General features: G+C 35.5%; 1 protein-coding gene across 3 annotated transcripts in view; it reads left to right on the forward strand.

Annotated features, from left to right (window-relative positions):
• The first annotated feature begins 6,945 nt into the window (after positions 1–6,945).
• The window catches only part of LOC18432590 (DDT domain superfamily), a 31,270-nt gene continuing 11,144 nt past the window's right edge, over positions 6,946–27,071 (forward strand). For 2 of the 3 annotated variants that reach the window (XM_006842693.4, XM_088863472.1), the window contains exons 1-9: positions 6,946–7,514; positions 7,682–7,792; positions 11,284–11,370; positions 11,486–11,523; positions 11,651–11,732; positions 12,337–12,443; positions 12,609–12,765; positions 19,464–19,556; positions 19,747–19,870. In XM_006842693.4, coding sequence (XP_006842756.2) covers positions 7,245–7,514; positions 7,682–7,792; positions 11,284–11,370; positions 11,486–11,523; positions 11,651–11,732; positions 12,337–12,443; positions 12,609–12,765; positions 19,464–19,556; positions 19,747–19,870 — 1,069 coding nt within the window. In that variant the 5' untranslated portion in view covers positions 6,946–7,244. Of the gene's footprint in view, positions 7,515–7,673; positions 7,793–11,283; positions 11,371–11,485; positions 11,524–11,650; positions 11,733–12,336; positions 12,444–12,608; positions 12,766–19,463; positions 19,557–19,746; positions 19,871–27,071 lie in introns of all 3 variants that reach the window. The other variant, XM_020666272.2, reaches the window with a different exon arrangement.

The following is a 27,071-nucleotide window of genomic DNA, read 5'->3' on the forward strand; positions in this document are numbered from 1 at the left end:
AATTTTATAAAGGGAAGAAAGTGAGGTCACTTGAATTATGGACTTAGAAAAATATCTGATCTATATAGAACCTATTTTTTTATGAGTCAACTAATAGCGCTAGCTCCAAATCCGTATTTTGACCTTAAAAACAATTCTAAATTTAATTAAATATAATAATAAATTAAATTTTAGAAAAAATAAAATAAAATAGAGAATTAAATAAAGAAAAACAAACTAAATTAAATAAAAAAAAATTAATTACCTTTAGTCCCTAAAACCCAGATTTTCGGACTTGGATCATACGACTATTCTGATTTGCACCACCATCTCTTTCTTTTTGTATGTCTTTGCTTGTTGAAATTGGTAGATCTAATATTATTTGACCTAGAACTAGGGTTCCTAGGGCTGCGGAAAGCTTGATAATTTCAAGTAGGGTCTACCTAGGCTTTTTGAGGGTTAGGTTTTTATGAGGGATTTTTCTTAGTTTTCTAAGGATTTTGTAAGCTCTTAACATTAAATCTGAATTTTGATATTTTTTGGGATTCTTCCTAATTTTTTAGGAATTTTCTATGGCTTTTTTCTAGTTTTGGGTATTGTTAGGCTATTTTCTAATTTTTGGAATTTCGTCCTATTTTCTAAGGATTTCTAGACGATTTATGATCTCTCTTTTTGGGTTCTAGAGGGTGGTATTTATAGGTTTCAATTAGTGATTTTTTTTTTTCAAATTTTTTTATTTATTTTGATCTTTTGGCTTTATTTAATTAAAGATAAAGTGTTTACTGTGTCATCAGGCCATGTTTGGACCTGTCGAGCCCGCCCGAGGCCTCGCACTTGGGTCTCACGGGGATCAAATTGTCATTTTCTGGATTTTTTAACCATAGGTCCTATTTTAGTGATTCTTGAAATGTTGAAAAGCTCTCGGGGCCTACTTCAATTGGGACATGTTTTTTGGCAAGTTTAGATTAGCTATATTGGATCTAGGTTGCCTATATTTTACTAAAGTTTGTGTGGCCCTTTAGACTCAAAACTGATGTTTCTAAGCATTTCTTAGCCAAAATTTCGAGAGGGTGTCTACATGTTTTCATAATTTTGATTACATGTTTTAGAATCCTCGATTACCTAAGATCATGAACTAAAGGGAATGTCTGAGGATGCCCATCTTGTTAGGCTTCCTTGACACATGTAGCGTAGATAAAACCACTTGGTTTGTATGGATTTATAGCTAAGAGACTAGTGTGGTTGAACCTTTGTGGTTCGAAAAATGATTGCATATTACGAGACCAACAAGCATTGAGTTATTTTGGCATGAGACTAGTTGTACTATTTCATAGCATAGGCATGAGCATGCTGAGACAATACATGTCATGTTTATTTTGTTTGCGTGGGAGCAGTTACAGTGCCACTATTGTTTTAATTGCTTGAATATTTAGATACATAGATCCTCTATTGTAAACTGCCAAAGGGATCCATATAAACATTATAGTGGGAGTACCTACTTATGCTTGGTGGACCAATTGGAACAACATTATGTAATGCTGTCTACCATGGAACCCAGATATGTGGTTTGGTTGTCTAGCTACAAAAGGAAGAATCATGATTAAAAGGACTTCCTTGAGTTGCAGAGATACGACCCCAACTGATGAAGGTGTGTGAAGATCTTCTACAATGATGAGTTCATGATTCACGATGTTAATATTGAATATGTGAAGATGGATTATGATCATATTTGGGACAAGATTCGAGCAGCAAAGAGAGATGCTTCATGACTCCCACAAAAACTATATCCATGAATCCTTAGTGAAAAGGTTAGTGTAAAGTTTTGAAGATAAAGAGTAAAGAGGGTCTTGAGAAGAAGGGTTAAAGATTAGAAAAAAAGAAAGAAGGGAATGAAACTTATGTAGTGAAGGATTTTGATTTCAGAGATCCTATTTATAAACTAAAAGTCAAGTACTGGTAGGGATTTGATTCCTGATCTGAATGGAAGCGAGGGAAATCAAGAAGATATGTCGGGGATAAAAATGCCACAAAAAGTGGCGCCTAAATTAAGAGGCCCTAAAAGCCGCGAAAAGTGGTGTCAGGAGAAAGAGGCCCTAAACGCTGCATAATGTGGCATTTGTTTTGGAATATGACAAAATCAGTTGAAATGTTAGTAGATGTGGTATTTATTCTTGATATTAACCATAAAAATGTCTGGTATCCACTAAAAACTTACCATAATATTCCAGAAGCTTCTAAAAAGGTGAAAATGTTGGAATCAAGGTGCAAGAATCCAATTCAAAATGTCTAGGCCCGTATGACATAAAAGGTCGGGTGCATCAAAAAATGTCTAGCCCCGTATGACGTAAAAAGTCAGGTGCATCGAAACGTCTAACCCCATAAGACATAAAAGGTCAGGTGTATCAAAAAGTGTAGCCCTATATGACGCAAAAGGTCAAGTGTATTATTTTCAAAAATATCTATCCCCGTCCGACATAAAATGGTCGAGTGTATTTAAAGCGTTCACCATCACATGACGTAAATTATCTGGCTGATTACGACCATCGTTACATAATGTTAAACTGTCGGGTTGATTGCATCCGCCATCCAATGATGTTAAACTGTCTGGCTGATTATGTCCGCCATTACATGACGTTAAAGTGTCGAGTTGATTACGTCCATCACTAAATGATGTTAATTGCTTAGAGAGCTTCATGGTTGCATGAGTTAAAACTACGAACCAAAATTTTGTTTTTAAAAAATATATTCCCTTTTTCAAAAAAATTCCAATGTATTTTATGTTTTCAAAAACTTAAATTTTATTTTTAAAATCGTGCGCCAAACTCCTGGTCCCGTTTAAAAAATTTCTATCTATTTTTCAAAGTTTCTATATATATATATATATATATATATATATATATATATATATATATATATATATATATATATATATATTGTAAAACAAGGGAGTTAGACAACCCGTAAATAATGCTACCACATTGCCGCCAAATCTCTCTTAAATTGATTGAACATCTCTTTTAAGAAGTGAAATTGGAAAATCAGGTTAAACTTTCCCAGTAGCAAAAGCCTTCCTAAGCCTTAGGAAACCCTAAAGGGGGACTAAGGAGATAGAGGCAAGATTCAAATTTTGAATTAGAAATGAAAAAGCCTAAGGTTAAGTGGCATGACTACAAAATCTAGTTTTGAGTATGGACTAGCGTGAGAAAAATATCACAAGAAAAACTCAGGTCGAAAAGCCTAGGAGCGAACTTGCAACTAGGTGGATGAGTGGGATGAATGTGATGTCTCATGTTATAGCTCTAGAAAAAGGACTGATATGCCCTCTGACCATTTGGCAATTAGGCAAATGTTAAATTGAGATTGTCAGTAGCTGTCTACTTCTTTGTCGCCTACCTGTTCCTCGAAAAACATGGGATGCTAAAGAGAGGCAACTGTAGACACCCTATTTTGAAATTGGCTATTTTCCCCCATTTTTTCATATTTTTCCTAATCCCTAATAGAACTTTAGGGACATTTACCCTAATATACCATAGTCTACCTTTTTCTATGGTCAGTAGTCCCTTGGACCATGGTCCCAACCTTATAGAATATCCCATAGAATCTCCGAGATAATCGTAAAACCCTAAATAACCTTCCTAAAATCTATAAAGTTATCCTGAACACTAAAAAATAGGAAAACCGACTTAGATGGAAGCTTTCGGGATAAGTATGATAAAAAAAATACATAATTCAGATTAAAATCAAGAAGATCAACGAAATCCCAAAAAATTAGACGACCATATTTTAGATGCCACATTTTGTGGCGTTTAGACCAAAAGTATGAAAAAGTCACGGTTTGTTGCGTCCAGACCTCTTGACTTGATAAAATCAATTTTTCTGTAGAAATCCATTGGGAATCATTCCCAATCAACTTAGAACTGACTTTTGTAACCTATATAAGGGTTCTATTTGGGTTATTCAAGACTAACACATAGCTTGAAATCTAGAGACCTAATCCCTAGAGAAAAACATATAAAATAGAAGCCTAACCCTCAAAATACCAAAACTTTAGTTTTTTAAACCAAATCCCAGAGAATAAAGCCTTAGCCTGCATCCTCTTAACCTTAGTCTTGAGCTTTAGCTTTCAAACCCTAGATTCTAGAAACAATGACTTTAGATCTAAACTACAAAACCCTAGATTCAATTTTAACCTCTCTCAACCATCCATAGCCAATATTTCCATATCTCATAGTGGAAAGTCAACCAATTTCAAGGAGAAAAAAGTGAAGGCAAAGAGGCGTAAATAACCCATGGTTCTGATACACCGACTTCAGGCGTCCCAGGCTAACTAACCTGGGCAAGTAAACCTTTCTTTTCTCATTTTCTTTAATTTTAGTTATTTTGATTATTTTACGCAGATCTAATTTTGCAGTAGATTTCCTTTACTTTGACGAAAAGATCATGCATGGCATTACCAATGATTTAAAGAGAAATTGGCATTTCGAAGTTAATTAGTTTTAAAACGTAATTTGACCGTTCCCACACATCTTTATCAAAATTTTAATAAACTAATTTTATAGCGATAGGTTAGGGGATCTCAGATTTGAGATCTTCTCGATTTCACGCTGTAAACAGACCTATAGGAAGAAGGATTAGGTTTCTCAAAAGTGTATTATAACAATAGTTTAGGCTATGCCAAAAAGACACCCACATTGGGAGATACATTGTTTAACATTTTACATATTTGTTACTATTCCAACTCATGATCAATATGTATATTTATGAGTATTTTAAAATTTGCTCAAATAATATGGTTCAATGTCAAAAAATTCATTTTACGTGAGTATCTGGATAATTTTCCCATAAAATTATAGCACTTTTGTTGAGAGAGAGGGAGAGCTTTGGGGGGAGAAAAAAAGATTGAGTTTGTATAGAAAGCTAGGTTTTGGGTTTGAGCTTGTGTAGAGCTAGGTTTTAGGTGAGAGAAGAGAATGGGCTTTTAAGGGAGAGAGTCACAAATTGGGTTTGTGTAAATAGATAACAATAGTTTGTTGGAGAGAGAGAGACCATGGTAAAGGTTTGAGATAGAAAGAGCAAGAGAGGATTTACGGGTTATTGGAAAAGAGATTGGGTTTTACCTATGGGAAAGCTTTATATACTTCTCATAATATATAGAAGTAATATCCTCCTCCCCCTTCCCACCTGGTCTTTAAATTTATATCAAGTGAGCCATTGACCATTTGATTTAGATCTGACACCGCAAAGTATTTAATTTTAATTTTTTGTTAAAAATCTTATGAATATAAAACTTGATACATTCCATCATCAAAATGGGTGCACCTAAAACAAATATTAAAAAGTATTTTTGATAAAATAAAATGACCAAAATATCGCTAAAAATTTTTAGGAATATTTTGGTCATTTTATTTTATCGGGAATATGTCTTTGATATTTTTTTTTGTAGGTGTGAATTTAAGAGAGTGGATGGCCAAAATTTGATGTCGAAATATTTTTTAGAAAAAATTAAAAAATAAAGAGTGTAGAAGTGTGACTTTGTGATTCAGTCCTTCTTTACGGTCCATTCTGATCGGACAGTTGGATAAGGGGAAAATATAAAACTTCTATCAACTAGAAAATATATAGAAAGCTCTCTCTTTACCTATAAGAGAGCAAAAGATAGATTGCAATACTATATGTTCGAGCCTTTTCGAGATATCGAGGGAGCATAATGTACAGTTACTCCAATGGGTGAAATAGCTATTTAAGAGGAATTTTAAATCTAAAATTTTAGGATCCACTTCAAAATCACTAGATTATTATTTCCAGAAAAGTGAATTTGGATTTTGAGATCCTCACACTCAGATCTTGCTATATACAAATTTGGATGGTCTCTACTCAAGTTTGAGATAGTTTTTTTAAGCAACTATAAAATGTGGTTTTTTTTTTCTTTGCCTTTTTTTGTAAGTATTTTAGCCACTACCTTGAAGATGTTAAATCCCCAAAATTTGAGCCCTAAAAAACTATTAGGCTCAATTTTACATAAGATTGTAACACAATTAATAGGTTTATAACTACTACGATATATAATGAGATTATTTTATCTTTGGTACAAGATGATCACAATTAATATTAACCACTGGATGTGAAATTAGGTGGTTGCATTTATTTCATTGACAAAGCTTAAAGTTCAAAAGAAAATTTTTTGAACTTTATGACACACCTAAGCTATTAGATTTCACATTGAATGGTTATAAGTAAATGTGACCTAAAGTAAATGGACTCATTGTATACAATCCCTACTTACTAAAAAAAAAATATTATCTATTCTAAAAGTAGTGTTTTAATAGGTAATAAATGCATATTTTGTCTCTTTTCTCATATTTGAATCCCCGCTAGATTACAATTTTTAAATCTCATTTTGCACTTAAGAAACTTTAAATCAAACCGGAGAGGCTGGGCGTATGGGCCGGGAGGTCAAGGCCATCCCAAACATATAAGAGTACCAACCGGCCCATAGGACAAGACCCGGCCCGTACCCAAAATCCTGGCCAGAAAAGAGGCTCCATCAGATTACAAACCCCTCATAAATCGTATGTGCATGTGCTAGGGTCAAAAGAGGCTCACGACCCTTGGCCGTACACCACATGTCATCCTACAAGGGAAGGTACTATTCAGGATGGCATACATCGTCGAGAGCGATACAAAGAGAGAGAAAGGGAAGAGAGAGAAAATCCTGAACATAGATTGATAGATGGATATAGATAGCTATAGGTGCGCTGCGCAATCTTGTTTAGGAGTGAAGCTCTCAACCGGCAGTGGTGGGGGAAGAGAGAGAAGTAAACATATCGGACCTGGGTCAGGGTCAAAACAAAAAAATAAAGAGAGAGGAGAGAGAAAGAGAGAGGAGAGAGAGAGGGGAGGAGAGAGAGGAGAGAGAAAGAGAGAGGGGAGGAGAGAGAAAGAGAGACGGTAGGAGAGAGAGGAGAGAGAAAAAGAGAGGGGAGGAGAGAGAGGAGAGAGAGAGAGGGGGGAGGAGAGAGAGGAGAGAGAACGAGAGAGGGGAGGAGAGAGAGGAAAGGAAAGGAAAGGAGAATAGATCATACGCCCGCTCTTTTCTGTATTCTTTTTATTTTCTCCCTCTGGCTATTATCAGTTTTAGTGTTTATTTTCTCTCTCTAGACTTCTAACCAAGGACGATGGTATTGTGTCGGAGGCCCTTTCCCTCTCTAGAATGTTGCAGGCGATGATGACGGTGAGGGGTTCCTGAAATCAATCGGAATAAATCGATGATGGTGGAAGAAGGATCTGTTGAGGAGCGGCCTCAGAGGAAGGAGCGGCTCGCCAGGGCCTGCACCGCTCGCACCGCTGCGCGCCTCTTTCCCCTCGCTCCTGCAATCGAGCAACAGCAGTCGCGGCGGGCGGCTCTCTCTACGAGAGACTCTTCTGATCAATGCAAGGAGATCACGGACCTTTCTCGGCCTCCCCCGCCGTCTCAACTCCCTCGCTGGACCCTCCGCTCCATGTGGGAGCTCGCCTCTCTCCTCAACTTCCTCCACGTATTCCCTTCCTCCACCTCTATCTCCTGCTTTCGCCATCTCCCTCTCCCTCGCTCTCTCTCCAAAGTGGTTCCTTTCTCTTTGTGTTTCTGTGTTTCAAGCAAAAATGGCTCTTTTCTATTTGTTTATGATCGATCTCAGAGGGCTTGGTACTTGAAGCTGTGCAGGTTTTCAGACCCCTTTTGAACATTGGCGTGGAGTTCACGGCGGAGGAGCTGGAGACTGCCCTTATCACCCCCAATGACACCTTGGCTGACATTCATATGCCTCTATTGAAGGTAAGACCTCTCTGATCTCCTGCTTCTTGGGATGGATTACATGCGCCCCCTTAATGACTTCTTTTCCTCTGGTATTCACTCTCATGATTCTGCTCCATGATGTTAGATTCATCTCAGGCATCTGCGTTTCAGTTTTGAGTTTTTGAGTGTTGTGCGAAAAACTAGAACCATTGTTGGTCAAGTGGGCTTGTGTCGCTTCTGAATGTCTGGTCACGGTTTGAAACCGTTTGCTTTTATCTGAAGCAGGAGTATATATGGAAATGTTTGTGCAACAGCTGTTAACTGCTGTTTTTTTCTCCTACAGTATCAGATGCTCATTCATCTCCATATCTTCTCTCTGCTATAACTATTCTATGGTTTGAACTCTCTTTCAATGGGACTTGAGTTGAAACTTGAAACCTGGAACTTGTTCATTCTGTTGTTTATGCATTTGGCAGTGAACAAGAAAGCGCATTGTGGGCCTTTTAGCACTGGAATGGAAGAAATTTCTCCTGGTCCTTGCTCTTTGAGCTCTATCTTTATTTGTTTCCCTCACTTATTCTTGGTTTAACAAGTTGGAGTGTAGGATCATGTATTGAGAAAACTGGTACTATCATTTCCAATGTAGAGTCGATTATCATTCTTAGAATCCAATGGTGAATTTGTTCTCCTTCAAATTATGTTGTTGCCTTCTTAAGTTTTTTTGGTAGCTTGGGAGGTTATTATTAAATTCAGATGCATGCAAATGTAAAGGGGGAACCTGATTATCCTTACTTGTATAATGCCATTAATACAAAACTCACTTCCAAGGTTGTTCATTTTGTTCTGCTTTGAGTACTTGATAGTTCTTTGAACTCTTATAAAATTGGATATTGTTCACTCATGAGTCTCCCAAGAGTTCTTTAAGTGCTAGCAACATTTTAGGCCGATATGGTGTTCCTATGGAGGGGTGTCCTTTATCAGTGAGAATTAATTTATATATTTAGCATCTCTACCCATTTACTGGTTTAATCCAAGATTGTGAATTGAGTATTTTGATTTCCTTGATATCCTTGGCAAATGGAACCCTAATCTTATTACATTCATCGTTAAGGATCAGATATAACTAAAATATGTTTTTGTTCTTTTTCTGGATGGTTAAACTTGCTCGATGGTACACTTGTTGAATTCTAGGTTATGCAACACTTTTGAAATATTTAGTAGCTAATATCCATGCTGATAAAGGTAGAGGTTATATATGTTTAGAAATCCCTTTCTCCTTTTTTGTGTGTATCTGCCCGCACGCTCATGCAAGTGTGTGTTATGTGGCTGCTTTTCGTTCTATTTCCACAAATGTTTCAGCTGTATCTACTTTACCAATTGTTGTGTAAGCATGGAATTAGCATGCACTAGCAGGCAATAAGACCTCTATAATCAAGAGCTGGTACCAAGATAGTAATAATCTCTTGGAAAGCCTTTGTGCTGCTTCATGCTTTTGCTTAACTAAAAAAACTTTTCTCCACACCCTTATGCTCAATTCTTCTTGTGAGTAGTGTTCATTGTGTCTGAAGTGAACTCTAATACCAGCCAGTCAATTATTTAATCATTAGGGAACTGCATTTGTAGCAAACTCAATTTGTAGCACGTCGGTTGTTGTGCGGATAGTGTGCTATTTGGTGTAGACCTACAAAGTAAACATGATCAATTTGTTGATTAGAAAACCTTTTCTCCTCCTGGTAGAAAGTGGTAAAAAATAAATCACTGAGGTAAACACATTGTGGTGCTTAAACTGTACAAAAGTACCGAACTCTAGGTACTCTAAATCTTGGCTTAATTTTTAGTTTGGATTATGACGATCTCATCTTTGGTCAGAACGACAAATTTATTTCTTTGTAGTCATGTACTTAAGGAAAATGAATGATAAAACAATGTGAAAGTGTTAGATAATCAAAGATGGTAGATATGGTATTGCACAATGAATATTGGAGCATATTTTCATGTTCCCATTTTTTACAGAATTGTTATAAGCTGTATAGGTTAATTCTTAACTAATCATAAAGACATTTCTTTAGTAGTAATACGATCAACATATATTTGTTGATGTTTATTTAGATTAATATTTTTAACTATAGAGTACATGTTTACTGTAGCTTATCCATTACTCCTTTTCTGATAAGATCTTATATTTTCGCCCTTTATTGATGTATCTAATCTGCTGTATTTTTTAAAAGTACTGGAATGCTTTGCTCATAATACGAATGAAAAGAGGAATAATAAGATGAAAAAGAAAATACAAAGAGAGAGCATGGAACAAATGTGCAGAACATTGTTTGGGTGAATCACGTGTGGTGAAACAAATCATGACACTACTAGGAATTAGCATGAAGTAAGATGCATAAGGTCTTTGAAGTTTGTCTTGTAGAGTAGCTAGGAGATCATGATAATGTGATAATGGAGGAAAATGAATGATAAAAAAATGTGCAAGTGATGAATATTGGAGAATATTTTCCGTTCCCATAGTTGACACAACTATTTATTTGTGTATATGTTAACTCTTTACTAATAGTCTTTCTTCTGCAAGTAGTAATATGATCAACATACATTTATTGATATTTATTTAGATTAATATTATTAACTATTGACTACATACATTTTTACTGTAGCTTATCTATAACTCCTTTTCTGATAAGATCTTATCTTTTCTCCTTTTATTGATGTATCGAATCTGTTATATGTCTTAAAAGCACTGGCATACTTTGCTCATGATATGAATGAAAAGAGGAATAAGAAAGAGGAAGACAAAACAAGAGACAGCAAGGCAACATATGCACAAAACTTTGTTTGGGTGAGATCACATGCAATGAATGCATAAGGTCATTGAAGTTTGTCATGTGGAGTAGCTGGGGAGATCATGAAAATGTGGTAATGGAGGTTGATGTTGTGCAAGCTAGGATTCACATTCTCAGCCTCTGTTTGGGGGAGTCTAACTAAGTTGATCCAATTCTACACACTTATTTAATATGGGCATCCTGCATCCTTCTCCTAAGAAGTTGTGCAGTGTTTTTGGGGTTTTGATTTTTTCCCTGTTTATTTTCTCCAAGGGACCTTGATAATGGGCTTTCTTCCAGTAGTGGTTCTTAGATTCTCTGAATGCTCTCTTGGAACCCTTATTGAAATGAGGTGTTCGTTTTTGGTATATGGGGTCCTCACCGTGGTTGACATGTATTTTTGGTATATGGAGTCCTCACAGTGGTTGACATGTATCAACCTTGAATGTACTACGAACGATATTAGAGATAATGGGACCATTGTGCAGGGAAGCTTATTTTTTCTCATTGCAGTGAAGCATTGTGTTCTGCTAGGATTTTGTCCTAACATTGTTACCATTATTTTGCACACATGCATTATATTGGCAAAATCACATCATTTAACTTTCTCGTTTTATTTTCTGCATGAGGAAGTATCTGTTTTGTACAACTGACAGCAGACGCGTGCATTCATTGTCTCCTAATCTAGCTTTTATGTGATTATAGGCTATTCCTCCTATAACAAGAATTGCTCTGGGGCGGAGTACCTGGATTACAGTTTTATGCCGAAAGTTAAAGGACTGGTGGCATTGGGTATGCAAGTTCATAGTGGTTCAGTGTTATTTCTTGATTGCAGCAGAGGAAGCTGATTGTTTTGATTTGTGGATACTTGATAAAATGTTCATGAAATTGTTCTTTGTGTAATCAGGTTGCTGATGGAGAGGTTCCGATTATTGCCTCACATGGGTGAGTAGGATTTGTATTTTTTGTTCTTGTATTTTTTTTTCATTCTTGATAACATTGGTGAGTAGGCTTTCTGTTTTCATTCTTGAAAATTTGTACAAGTAAGATAAGTTTTTGTTCAATTTTCAAGGGAGGAAGTTGAGGCATATCAGGCACTCGAGCCCGGGACGCGTGTGTTGATCTTGAAAGCATTATGTGATATTCGCGTAGAGGTATTGCTGTTTTTCTGTTATTTTGTCATTGACATGGTTTTTCTTTCAGGATGTGCATTTTTTTTTTTTTGACTTTGTTTATGGGGATACACATGCTTTTATGTATTGTATTGCTTGCTAGGATGTGCTCATTGTTTCGCTTGTATATCAAAGTTAAGTTGTGAGATTGACATTGGTTATGTTATATTGTGATTTTCTAAATGCTTTTGTTTTTTTTTTCTTCTTTTGTGTTGATAGGTATCCATCCTTTGTATACACATACACATGCATGTATGCGAAATGCCAAGGTTTTTTATATAGTTCTTTTGATTCGAACACTCATACTCATTTGGTGGTTATGTCCTTTTTTTCATACTTGGAAAACAAATAATGTATATTCAACATGTTATCAAAAAACAAAAAAAATGTATATTCAACATGCATTTGTTTTGTGGATATAATGATTGACAACAACAGGTTTTATACTTTCACTTGCTAAATTTTGCTTGTGATCCTGTCTTGATCTTGTGAAATTTCTTATACCTTATTTGTGGTCATTCAAATTATGCACATTGCCTTCTTGGTATAAAAATGTGAGACTTTGTTTTGTTCTACTATCAAACAGCAAGAAGATATCAGGAATTATATTGATGACTCCATAAAGCATGGAATTCATCCATCAGCATTCCGCAGTGAGCGAATTGGGGGTGATTCACATGGAACTTCATACTGGTAATTGAATGCCTTGCATGAGATTTTTTAAATGTTTTTTGTCTCCGAAACGATTTTAACAGCATCTGTGATTGTGTGTCTGTATGTAACACACTGCATAAACTCCATCTTTGTTATTTTATGATGTTTGATCTTTCATAAGAATCTGCATCATTTTCCTTCTAGGTATGAAGATGATCCAATTATTGGCCATCGCTTATATCGTGAAGTGAGAAAAATTGAATACAAAAAGTTGAAGTCCAAGGGTATCCCATCCCAGCCCATTATTACTTGCCAGTGGGAGACAGTAGCAGCTAATTTTGATGAATTTCAGGAAGTTTCCGTAAGTACCTTACGCTCATTTAACTGAGTGATTGTTCAGAATAGTGATAATTTGATTCATGAACACTCCGCTTTGTATTGGTGAACGAATCTTGCTTTTTAAGCCATCGAAATGCTAATCTATGTTCTCATGGTAAAGTATTTGAAAGGTCAGAGCGTGTTAGGTGGGGCTGAGCAATTAAGTCCTCTTGTTTTGAACTGTATTCAGTAACTCTACCATCTTGCTTTGGTGGCAAGTGTCAATAGAAATGCAAATCTATGTTCTCATGGTAAAGTAATTGAAAGGTCAGAGCGTGTTAGGTGGGGCTGAGCAATCAAGTCCTCTTGTTTTGAACTGTATTCAGTAACTCTACCATCTTGCTTTGTTGCCAAGTGTCAATAGGTAGTATCTATCATTGTGGTATTTTAGTTACTTACTCATTGGTGCAAACATGTAAAAAGGTCATAAATCACACTACGTGTGTAGATATTGAACACCGTAGTTGTTGGGCCTATGTGTAGGAGCAGGGGATTATGGATGGCTAAAAGATTCCTAGGGTGGGAGTTTAGGCAGTGCGACAAATATAGGCAATTTGAAAATTGGAAGGACTGACCTTAATTCAAATTACTAAATTCTTTTGATTTAGAACTCATTCCTTTGGACTCCTGTTCCTGATACATCTGGAATGATGGCCTTGAGGACCTTGATTTTTCACCTGCAAAGCTCGGACTAGAAGATTTTTATATGTGATCCCAAAAGTAGAGATTGGGCCCTAAATTAAGAAGTTCTTATCCCTCTTTTGGAGTGCCGGACGATACCTTAGAGTGATTGTGATCTATGCTAGATGAACCTAGTGACTATGTTGAAAATACTGTGTTTCCTTTATGAGATTTTTGAACTGATGAATAAAATGACCATGGTGTTTTTTTCATGTGTAAGCCTTGTGGGCCCCCATCTGCAACAGTAATGAGGTTTGTCATTTGGATCACAAATGTAATCCAAGCTGGTGAAGTGAATATTTCTATTAATTGATAACTATCTTAGGGCACACCTCATTGAAAATTTGGTGTTTCTATGAAGAAGGATACAAGTAAGAGTCAATGCTGAGTATAATATTCTACTCTGCAGTGCTGCATATTAATTTTACATGGATAGCCAATTTACTTACTGATTATATGTGTCTAGTTCAAACTAAGTGGAGTTTCGGTCCACTAATGGGCTGCATGTGCTTGAAGTGGCTCACATTATGGCATCTGGGACTCGGATGAAAATTAAGCCTTGTATGCATAAGTTGCACAGCTAACTCTGCATGCTGTTGATGTGGCTTACGTTATGGCATGTGGGGCTTGGATGAAACCTCTGCATTATATGTCTAATTTGCACAACCAGTAAGCACCCCTATATGCCTAAATATTCATCATGTGTGTGATAACTTTCTCTGGTGGTAGCAAAATTAATTATGTTGGATCCTGAAGATAGATCTGTCGGATCAGGAGTTTACTGTTTGATTGGTAACTAATTTTATTCATTGTGTAAGTACAGAAACATGTATGAAATTGCTGCCAGTAAGGTTATACAGAAAACTTGCTATCATTCTAAAATAGATGGGCAAGTGTAAAAAATGGTAAGAGAAATTAATTCACATATCTATCCAACTCTTACAGCAAATTATTGTTTATGTGAAGCCTTATTTTGAATGGTCTAATTTTACTAAGCTGCTTTCCTAGACTAATAGGTATTGTTGTAATGTGCTAGGGATGAAGGTTACATACTGGATTCTGGTATTTGTCTGGCATTCTTGCTCCTAAGACCACTGTTCCCTTTGGCAGTCTACGTATTTCTCATTGGAAAATCTTCTTGTTCCAACTTCTTGTTCCAAGTTGGTTTTTCACTCCCTTAGATGTCTCCTTTTACTTGCCCTGTAGTACAAAGGGATGAATATGGAAGCTTATTATATACTTATTGGTTGATCAGCATTCTTAGCACATTGCCGTGAAAAAGTAGGCATGGAGAAGGCCGTTGCACCTCTGATTTTTGAACATCTATAGGTAGCAACGTGAAGATATCAGTATTGACATAAGATATTACAGTTGTAGAGTTTTCGCTGCATGTTAATGAAGATTACAAAAATGAATACTTCTGCAAATGGAGGTCTACAGATGTTCTTTTTTGTAGGGAGTTTGGTAATGGAGTTGTGTGGCTGTACGTGTACAGGGGATGGGGTTAGATGAGACGCATTTGGGGTCGAACTCTTTTGTTCAAACGCTTCTTTATTCCTCTCAGATTGTGTGAGCTTCTGGTTTAGATGGTTGAACAAACCGAGTTGGACCATTAATTTGAATGTATTCTTGTTTTTCTTTGAATATGTATGTAAGAAATGGAACTGAATTTTTTTGGCTGTTCTGACTGCGTCATTTTCTTGCCTAATTATAAAAGTGAAGCAGGAACACTGTAATGGTTAGGAGTAGGATTAGATGAGTTATGGCCTTGTTTTCTATGTCTCTTTGTATGACAAGTATTGTGAATGTCTTCATGGATAATTTTCTTTTGTATATACTATTTATTTATTTATTTTTGGGAGTGGTGTAATCTTTTCTATTTATTTATTTATTTTTGGGGATGGCATAATATTTTCTTTTCTAACTTATGAACTCAAATCCTGTATTTCATCCAAATGTTATTTCATCCAAATGTTAAAATAATGTCCTTCAATCCTCATTTTTATTCTGGGCATTAGTGGAAGTTCTCGTTATTCTTGATTTTGTGGTTTGCATTACGACAGACATTCTTGAGGAACTTGCAACAGCTGTAGATAGGAGGTTGGTGTTGCACCCCATGCCTGCTTCAATCAGCGAATATTTGAATGTTGTGCCAACTGGGCTATTGTCTTATCTAACTAGAGAAAAGTAGGATGTACACTGGTTTACTTTAACAAAAAAATGAATAAAAAAATAAAAATAATGTGCAAAAGCCTCTTAAGAGAACTTGAGATGTACGAAAGACTCGCAATTGTCATTTTAAGAAAGACAGTCGGTCTTGGCTTTTGATACTTCATGGTTTTTTGGATCTTCCAAAACTTAAATCAAGAATTGTGAGAAAGACCCATAATAGTCATGGGTTCGGTGGTGAGCCTTAATGGCTGGTGTCAAGTTTTTTGATCTGGTGGTGGGTTGGTTTGCTGTGGTTAATCGTCTATTGTTTTGTCTGCTCCCCCACAAGGACTGCTCTGCCTTGCAGTAGCATATTTGAATTTTAGTTTTAGAGCTAGGTTGAACATGGAGCTTGCTTTGAAGGCTGTTCACAAGTCATCATTGACAAGGGTGGTTCTCTTCAATGCTGGCCTTTCTTTGAATGGGGTAAACACAAGAAAGGTTTGTTTGAGCATCCTTCTTCTGTACCAGGTGTATATGTCTTAGGTATTGGCAGGAAACTGTTATGGGGACCATTTTGAAGAAATCGTACCATTCTCTCTGAAGAACAAGAGCACTCAGAATTTCTTATAAATGTGTCCTGACCTTGAAATGTGCTACAAATATATTAGAAGCTTTCGTTGGCCTATTAATTATAGTGAAATGTACAATGAATATAATGAAATGTACAATGAATAGTTGTTTTGGTAAATAAGGTCAGCTGAAATGTTCTATGCGATTTATAAAAATGTCCTTCCTGTCCAGAGCATTATATGGATATGCATGGGTTTTGTGGTCATGCTACAACTATTTTTAAAGATAACATTTTTTTTTAAGAAAAATCTTACAGTAAAAATATGGCTAATCCATCAGGAATTGCACATCTTTTAGGTACTATGCCATTAATGTTTTTTTTTTCCCCTTTTTTATCGTAGAACTTGCCCAAAACTCGTAGACCCTTGCTTGCTAGTACCATGTGCCACAGTGCCAGTATCGTCAAATTTGTTTTGCTTCAGCTGAAGGGGCTGAATTCAAGTCCTATTAAAATGAATGGTCTTTTTCTCAAAATTTTTAGTAATTTCTAGTTTTGGGTCTTACCTCATCTACTTTCGTATCTCCTTTCAAAGTGGAAATTGCGAGTGCAGCTATTGAGAAATTCTAGATTTGTTAGGGTATTGACTTTCCCATAAATTTGTGGCGTAAGTTAAAAGAAGCATCATAAGTGTCATAGGGTATATAGCTTCCCTTATTTTAGGGTTTAAGTTGCTGGAAGATTCTAACTATTGTTTTGTAGGTCTCATGGATCCTGGTTTAAATCCTTTTCTTACCATTTAAAAAGGGGCTTTTTCTGTAGTCAACAGAAAACCTAAATTTCATTTGGTAGATTCCATATTTGATTAACGAAACAGCCCATCACATCACAAAATTTTGGGTGGAAGCATGGTGGCTCTGTCTAAAATATTTCTATATTAATTATTCTAAAAGATTTCTGATTTTTTTGTTTTTAATTAGAAAGCAAACTCCATCTCCTTCCCTGGATTGGCTGAAGCTCCGAAGCACTCCTTGCCTGGCAAAACCAAAGCAGGCTCAGAAGTGAAGTGGAAACATTGATTCTACCTATAGTGTTCTAGTATTGGTACTTAGAAACTGTGAAGTAAGACTCTGGCAACGGTCGTCTTGTTGGTTTCGGGCCTGTCTTGTCAGTGCTTCTTGTCTTGTGTTGGATTGCGTTAGTATTATTTTGTGGTCCTGATCTGATTTTTCTTTCTTGGCACATAAAGAGTGCTCTTTAGTAAGGGGTGTCGCTAGGTACTTTTTTAGTTGCTTTTTTCACATGGCATTTGCAATTATGTTTTGCGTGTTGACAAGTGGAGACCGTCAGACACGTGTCTGCATATTCCAATATTGGCTAGACATACGGTCTCTATCTATCTCCCTTGTCAGGACATAAAAATAAAGTATGAGAGATTTATCGTAATGCACCTAGAGATGAATTATTTAACATATTGCTCATTCCTTTTGATTTTTCAAAAAGCCATCAAAGGACATTAATCGTGAGTTATACCAGTTTACATTTTGGGGTATTTTGATAAACGTGTAAAAGATATCAAGTAGTTGATACTTTAGATGTATTTCAATAAACTGCCCTTAAAAGTATTGAAACACGACATAAGAGTGTTGTCGCTTCTAGTGTCATGGATAGTGCATAGTCTCTCCTCCAGTATAGATTCAATAATTATCCTTAGGTATATAGATTACACTTAAGAGTAGTCTTTACGAGACTATGAGTGTTACGACCTTCCTTAAGGTAAGGTGCTTAGCATGTGCAACTGTGATTAGGTTTCTCTGGTGTCATGTGTTGACACTTAGTGACCCTTAGACAGATATGTAAACAACATGCAATGGCCATGTGATCTGTATATTTCTCCATTTTTTGGGCAAGTAAAGTATTGATGCAGAACATAATATTGTTGCCAACACAATAGACATAAAAGTACAGTGTTGATGTAGAACATAATATTGTTGCCACCTCTATTGTGTTGTTAGATGATGCGTTGTCTCTACTCAATTATAAATTCAATCATTTTCTTTGGGTATGTACTCGATGTTAACATTAAGTTAGCTACATATTAAAGAAAAAACATTAAATTAGCTAGAATATGAAATAAAGCAAGCATTAGTTTCTATTTAAAATAGCATTTTCTGGATAAAGGGCACAGAATGGATTTCTTGTTTTTTTTTTTTTTTTTGAGAGGGGGGGGGGGGAGAGAGCGAGAGAGTCCGAGAGAAAGGAATCTGTATAAGAAGATAGACAGCAAATAATTAATAGATGAAGAGAGTGAAGATCAGAAATGGAAGCTTTTGGGAGGAGAGAGAGTAATGGATGAAGAAATTGAAGTCTCGAATGTTTTTTTTTTTAAGTGGCTTCTGATGGTACCTTGGGCAATTTCAAGTCTTATATCTTTGCTTTGGTTCACCAGAAAGTCTTTCAAAATGTAGGTTTTTGGTGGAAACACACTGGAAGTTGATTTTTGGGGATGCCAAAGTAGAGGATCTAAGGTTTGCAAAAAGTTCTTGGAATGGATGAATGAGAGATAACGAATGATGTTTTTTTCTTTTTTTTTTTGAAATTGGTGACAGTATATTATTAAGTATTGCTATGTACAGAAACTACTCTTGAGAAGTGAGTGTAAGGCAAAGACAAGCTGGGTGCTCTTAAATTTTTTTTTTGTTATTAGATGATTTTAATTTTAATTTTCTATTTATTCTTCTTTCTTTAAAATTTTGATAATATTATAGGACTTTAATTATATGAAAGTCAGTATGTGTCTGATTTAATGGTTGGCATATTTGACCCCTCAGTTCCATGTTGGATTCTGACATTTGTATATCAGACTTTGTAACCCTGCCATTCTTCCACACTGTCCTTTGTTTTCATTGGCCCAGTTCGATTTGTTGGCCTTTGTTTCTGGTTTGTGTAGTTTTGAGGGTTTAGTCGTGAAGATTTGTTTTGAGGGTTTAATCATGAAGATTTATGTAGTCTTCCTTGGTTGCCATCTGTTATATTTCTTAAACCGTTATGAGGTTTTCAACTTTTGAAACAGATTCCTTGATTGCCAACTTTGTTTGGTAGTAACATATTGAAAAAATAAAGTGTTTTGTGCGAAGTGAGCTCCCACTAAGTGGACATCAATTTCCCTTTGTTTTTCTTGCAGTACACCTATAGTACTTCAGAATCTGGATAAGAACACTATGTATGAATAGTTTCTTCTATGTATCTTATGTTATATTGCACTTATATGCTTCCAGGAAAAGCTTGCTATGAGTAAAAATAGGACGGAAGCTGCCCTTGGAAAGAGGTTGAAGATTGACATTCTTCCAGAGATTGAGAAAATTTATAAGGTAGTGGTGCTCACTTTCAATCATGTTAGGTTACTGCCCACTGTATTTGTTTGAACTATTTTTCTTCTTTGGACCCTTAGTCATCCCTGTAAATTATCGTTAAGTGATTTAACATCTTTGATGGGCTAATTCAAATTGTGATGGATTTTGTGCAAAGAAAGTTATATTTTTTATGATTTAAATGTCACAGAGGAAAGAAAGGCAGCTGAAGAAACAACATAGGCAAGCTGTCCTCTTAGATAGCTTTATAAGTGCTGATGGACTTACCTCAGGACGATCTCTTCGTGATAGAAAGCCAGTTACATATACCTTTGGTAAGAGAACTTTTTTTTTTTTTTAAAACATGTGAGAGCTTTTATTTAAAAAGTCTACATTCTTTTTTCGTAGCTATCATGCATTCTGGTCTATGAATATGAAATTAACACAGAACTCTAATAATTTATAAATTTTCATATGCTTTTATTGAAACCCAAATTGTTCTATTGCCTATGCTAGTAAATTGTTTGCAAATTCATAGATAAACATGATGCAGCGGGTGTTATATAGGTTTTTGCATTTGTGTGCGCATCTACAAAAGGTTGAAAACACCTAGAACAGCTTACAAGCTCATATATTACTTGGACACAGACGTGTATCTGAAGGAGCATGTACATTTGTACACCCAAGCCAGTGTGTGATCTGGTTCTGTCTTTGATAACTGTGCTGAATATCATTCATGTACAACAGGAGAATAAAAACTAGATTGTCTGCTTAGCTAATTTGATTGTACTAGGTAGGACTAAGGTTCATAAGACTTGATGTACCTTCGCGTGCTGCCTCTTTCTTTAAAAAAGAGGCATCTTGCAATGAAAAAATAGTATACAAATGATATTTCCCACTTACATAACATAAAGTTACTCTTCTCTAGAAAATTCAAAACATCTGATATTACTTTAGCGCACAACCACTTTGATCAACAGGTGTAACCAATCAAATTATTTATTTTTAAATATTGTATTTTAAATTAAAATAAATTGTATTTAACCTATGGACATTTATGACTAAAGATAAACAGATTAGAAACTCTGATATATTTTCTTTTCACTGGAAAATAAAAAAATTAAGGGAAAGTATTATCTAAGGGATAACAAAATCCTACAAAGACATCAAGGGGGTCAAAACATCCCAACTACCATGAGAGTGTTTACTTTTCATTTTTCACTTCATTTAGGTACCTCCATGAAATATATCCTCAAAAATACCCAAATTGGCCCTATTTAGGGTTGGGAACCCCAGAAAAGCATGGGTATTATAGTTATTTGACCCACTTAAGTGGCCCCAACCAAATGACAACAGTGCCGCCGCTTATTTATGGTGGGTTGAATTACTGAAATGGCCCTCGCTTTGTCAAGTTTCCCAAATCCTAAACAATGGCAATTTGGCCATTTATGAAGATATTTTTTGAGGAGGTATGTGGTGAAATGAAAATTAATAAGTAAACTCTCTAATGTTAATTGGGATCTTTTGACCCCCTGAATGATTTTGTTAGGTGTTCTTACTTCCAAAAAAAAGGAGTGTTTTTGTCTGGGGTATTGACCTTATAAATAAATTTTTCCCGACACTTGAAGGAATCTTTAGAATTAAAGCATACAAATTCATGAAATTTGGAGGTCAACTTATTAATACTCTATTTTATAAAGGTAACTTATTTTATATCCCTAAGTTGAAAATGGGAAAGAAGTGTTCAACAATAAAAAATTGTAACAAAAAATAACAAAACTGAGATACTTTTTTTGTTTTATTAAAATTAAAAAAAATTGAAGAAATCCAAAAAGTAAAAAATTATCTTAATCCAATACATGCAACAAAACCTTATTTTAAGGAGAGATTGCTTCTTTATGGGAGGAGAAAGATAGACAAGGAAACCTGATTTACTAGGACTTTAATGTGCAAGCTTTCTACTTTGTGAGGAGAGAGGAAAGATCTGAAGGCTATTTTTGTGTCAAACAAAATTGATGGCTTGATCGCATTATGATAACAAACACAGACATCCTAGAATATTTAGTACAGGTAGAATGGATATAAATTGATTAAAGAGATATAAATTTATTTAAATTGATAGTGATTATAGTGCTTGCAATAGTTCATATTTTAAAAACCAATTTTTTAAAAAAGTATGTCTTCTAATGTATAGGGTTATCAATTGATGTTATTTTAAGCAAGAATATATATGAATGGATTTATTTGTTATTTTGGTAGGATAGTTAGATACTTGGTCGATTGTTAGATAATTAGAAAGAGAATGGTGGGAGAGGGTTGATCACCAGTGGGGTAGAGAAATTTCCTAGAAAAGAGGATCTATGGGAAAAAATAGGAAAGTTTGGAAATGGGTTGATATGCTGGATATGGATGGGGAGTTAAAGATTTAAAAGAGAAATTTTTATGGGAGATTTTCATGGGAGTGAAGATTTAACGAAAGATTTTATGGGGGAGGGAGATTCACGTGAAAAAGGGGATGAGCTAGAGAGAGAAAATCGTGGGAGAGAGACGGAGAAAGAGATTAACATGAGCGAGAGGGGGATATGGATGGGGAGTTAAAGATTTAAAGGAGAGATTTTATGGGAGTGAAGATTTAACGAAAGATTTTATGAGGGAGGAAGATTCACGTGAAAAAGGGATGAGTTAGAGAGAGAGAATCGTGGGAGAGAGAGAGAGAGGGAGAAAGAGATTAATGTGTGAGAGAGAGAGATTGGCACGGGAGAGAGAGTCTATTCTTTTTTTTATTCATTTGTAATTGGCTTGTATTTAAGGTGATACTTTCCCTTAGAAAGGAGACTTGAATATTTTTGTAGAGAATTTGTTTATGAATGAAGAAAGATAACTTCTTCTTCTCCATGGCTTGATTTACAACCATATTTTCCCTTTCATTATTGTTGAATTTTTGCTTGTTTTAAGATCGAAAGAAGACCAAATTTAATTCCCTGGCCTCCTTTTGCATCAACATCCGAACAGTCCCTAAAATTACATTTTATGGTTTCTGTACATTTTTTTAAAGTTAGTCTATACTCGAAAGCCCCATTTTGAAGGCTCCAAAAATACCATTAAAGCACGGAGTTATTTGGGAACAAGCAAAAACAGTTTTATTCTTTTTCTCTTCTTCTTCTTCTTTTGTTTTTTTTTTCTTGCCAAAATGCGTCAGTGCATGAATTACTTGCATAGGACACTTAAGTGCCCAAAAGCCTCAAAGTCCTAACTAGTGCTTGGATAAGTCAAAGTATGCTGTTTATAACGATTTGACTTCTTGTAAGAGTACGAAATTGCATGGTTCAAACCGGCTTTGAGAAACAACATAAGGGCATTGAAGTTGGATTTAGTGTAACTTTGAGTCTTTTACATTTTATCATTTTGCCCTGTAATATTTAGTCTTTCAAAGAACAAATACAACATTTATTTACCATAAAGAGGAATATTCTTGTAAAATGTATGTTTGAACCTTTTGGTATTCTTCATTAGGATTTGTATGAGGGGCAAACCATCTATAGAGTACAATTGACTTCTCGGTGCTACCTGCTTGGACTAATGATCTTCTTAAATGCCTGTACATTTCCTATGGAAATATTCTAGGCACTGATGTGTCATTTTCCCTTTTCTTCTTTATGGTCTATGGGAGTTTTTGTGGTGTTTTCTTGATAATCAAGGGGATGGAAAGGCCTGTACCCTTAAAAGCTGATTGAACTGTTTCCTTTTAGGCTTCTAAGTCATAAATGGACGGTGGAGTAATCAGACTTAATTGTTAATAAATGGTCTGTCCAAATGGTGTAATTTCAATTGTTAAACAGTTACAGGTTTTAATAAATGGTGTGCCCGACAAATTGCCAACTTTTCAAAAACAAAAAATTAATGGTTTGCCCAAATGGGGCACTAATGTGTCATTTTTTATTTTCTTTTTTATAAGTTACGGGAATTTTTGTGGTACTTTCTTAGTAAGCAGGGGGATAGAAAGGCCCATACCCTTGAATGTAAACTGCGTTGAACAGTTTCCTTAAATATTACATATTCTTAACATGTGTGAAACATGACGTTCGAAAATCTGTGTTTGGGAAGGAAGTGTTTGCACACTTGTATGGCTAGGGATCCTTGTTTTCTTTACAAGTAGCTTGCTAATAGAGCAACAAATTAAAAAATATTATCGTTATTACTTGTCTAGAAAGTACATGGGATAAGTATGAAACACAACTATGACTTGCCTAAAACAGCCGACGTATCTGAATCATGAAGCTCATAAGTTTGTGCTAGAAATGGAACCTCCGTACATTTGTATAGTAGGATATCCTCATTTTCTTTAAATCTAGCTTGCTAATAAAGCAAAAGCTAAAAGAATATAAGAGTTATTACTTGTCCAGAAAGTATGCAGATTAAATATGAAACCCAATTATGACTTGCCAAAGACAGCTAAATCTGTAAAACACTGATTTCCTATGGTACCCTGATTGAAAGTTCAAACTTACATGGAAATTGTGGTCTCTTTAAGGTCCAAAATGCCACTAAAAGCAACTCCAGCATATTTCTCTAGAACATGATGTTTCAAACAAGAAACTGTTCACGTCACATTTTGGTCATGCCGTATGCGTTGTTGGTGTTTCTATATGCATGTCTGCATCTACATTGTGTCCATGTTGCCTAAAACCCCATAAATGCATTTCGAAACTGGAGCATTTCTGATTTGTTATAACCTTTCTGTATAGTTACTTATTTCATGAAATAATTTAGACTTGAAGTTTTCCTTCTGAGTAAAGTTGCAGAGACGTATAAAATGAGTGGTTAAAAATAAGTTAAAAAAAAATGAAAAATGATAGATATGGAAGTGAAAGCATGGTCAAACCTGGGTGTTAAATGCCAACAGTGTTGATACCAATCCTTGTGGTTCGAGTTAGCCTTCTGTTTAGCCTGCCAATCTGTTTCATTGTGGGGACCTCTGGAGTAAGAAGTGGAAAATCAGATGGACGGAGTTGAACTGCCTCCCTGAGGGTGGGTAATTGAGTGTAGAAAGGGGAGGCAGAAAGGCAAGCCTCCAAAATTTTGATCTCCTTTTTTTTATTCGTAGAGCCTTTCTGTTTTTGCTTTCCATATAAGTCAGGTCTTTTACAGTTTTATGTGCTCCTTGGAGAGTGAGAAGGGTGATGTGGCTTGCTATTTATTTCTTTAGATCAGGTTCCATGATTTGATTTGTGGCTCCATCTATAGAACCTCAAATATGAGGGATGCCTTTACACTTCGGGTTCTTCTCATCTCCATATCAAAAGAAATATCTTCTCTACCTTATGTCTATTTTTGCAACTTATGCACCTTTTCCAAAATCATTTTCTCTTACATTAGTTGCTCTCACTAGGCAAAAGCTCCCTTGTTCTCTTTTCTCTTTGAGTTTTCATGATTAAAGTCCTTTGAGTCTTGCAATATTAACAGCAAGGTGGTCTCTCCTTATCCAAAACACCTCCTTAGCCTTGACTTGTCAGTGAAGGGTGTCCTTGAGGTTACAAATAACTCACATAGGGTCTGGCTGCCATGTAGGAGTGATCAACAAGAATAACTGCCTTTAAGTACTGACATCAGTAGCAATCTATACCAAACATTGATCTTTTTCCTCCACTTAATTGGCTAGGTGGAATCATTGTTTAAAATCTGGACCGCCGGCTGGATGCGTCACCTTAGAAAACCTGTTTGGATTGGTGGGACCTGCTCTCCAGACTGGTTTTGACAGGATTTGGTCGTATAGAAAACCCACCCTCCCCCCCCCCCATAAAAAAAAAAAAATGTATACATCGGAGATTTTTAAAAAATTGGGTTATGGTGTCTTTTGAAAAAAATATGTATTACTTGTATACATATTTTGAAGCTACTAATGAAGACTCCTAAATTCTGATGGTGTGTTTCCAATCTGAGTGCCAGACATTCGTTTTCAGTAAAAGGTAGCAAACAACAATAAGGACATCCATAAGATTAGACAAATATCAGAAATACAAGTACATGGCTCAAAACAAACAATTTAGAACCTGAATGAGCAACAAGATGGCTCGTCGGGAGCATTGTTTTTGGCTCGACATGGTGAACTTGCGAATAACCCCCACAAAAAGGTAAATACATATATAGCAATTCAATTACATGCCTAAATCATCGCAAAAATTTTTAAATATGAAAATCCAGCCAAAATTTTCTTAAAATTCATGAAAATTTATTAAAAATTATCAAATGATTTAGGGAACACTATTACATCGAACAAAATTCAAAATTGCATATAAATTTGGTTTTTACTTCAGTTTCTGAGAGTAAAATCACATATTTGTAAAAAGTTCATATTTTGATGCAAAAAATGCCTGATCTAGCCAACATTGGCATTAGAATGCCCTAAATTGAAACAGACCAAGCTTTTTTCAAGGAAATTGAGAAAAATAATGTCGAAAAAAGAAAAATTGCATGGTAATTGGAAGGAAACCTGTCCGAATCAGCAAGAAAATTAATGAGACAAATGATCGAAATTGTGCCTATTAATCTCTAGAGCAAAAATCCTAACTAAATCTGGCATCATATTAAGAACAAATAGAATATTTTAAAAAATTCTAGGTTTTTTCAAAAGAACTCTGAAACGGACCCAAAAAATTTTGAGCAAAAGAAAATCTGCTAGTTGGATTTTGATTCCTTTGTCATCTGGTTGTGCATTTTCCTCATCCACCATTTTAAAGTAGAAACCTTCTAGATACTTTCCTTTTGACCGATGGCTGGATATTTTTTTGAGGTCAAGTAAGCTGTCACCGCTTTTCCTACTGTCAACCTGTACGCCTTCCCCATTGTCCCCTTCTTTGACGAAGTCTCCTTTTCCTCCATTGGCTAATTCTTGGTCTCTTGTTGGCATGTGGGCTTCTTGTTCTTCTCCCTTATACCATTTAAGCCTTTCTGCATTAACTTCTTCTATATCTGCTTTTAAAACTGCCATTTTAATCTAGTCTAAGTGCCAATTTCCTTCTACTATGAACTATACCTCCATTTCAGCACCTAAAAGCTGCTTACAGTGGTGAAACTTCATCTGTACAAGATATTATGTTTGTATACACAGCCAAACAAGAAAAACACCAAAGCATCATACCAGCTTGCAATTGGGACTTCTTCATGATTATTCTTGGTGGCTGTGTCGGGGTGGGTATTTTCTAATTCTTATTTCCTCTTCGTACTACTATGCTTTTGCATTTTAAATAGGCTGAAGATCTATAAGCCAAAGGGCCTACACTACAATATAAGCTCATTGGCAAAACACATAGGTAGAGGGATTTTTTGGAATGAAAGTTTGCACAACATCTTCGATATAAAAAATGATCTGTTTCCAAATAAAAAAAAAAGCATTTTGAGTTCTTAGAAACTGCAATCCATTTTTCATGAAATGGATGACCTGTATTTACTATTAAAGGCGGATTCATTTTGGACTACTTATTAGTGTGCGATTTCAATTTTTTTTGTTTTTAGGCTTTGATTTGTGGAATGAGATGA

This window comes from Amborella trichopoda, chromosome 3 (genome assembly GCF_054954075.1).
Source record: "Amborella trichopoda isolate Santa Cruz 75 chromosome 3, AtrichopodaSantaCruz75HAP2 v2.0, whole genome shotgun sequence".
Lineage (NCBI taxonomy): Eukaryota > Viridiplantae > Streptophyta > Magnoliopsida > Amborellales > Amborellaceae > Amborella > Amborella trichopoda.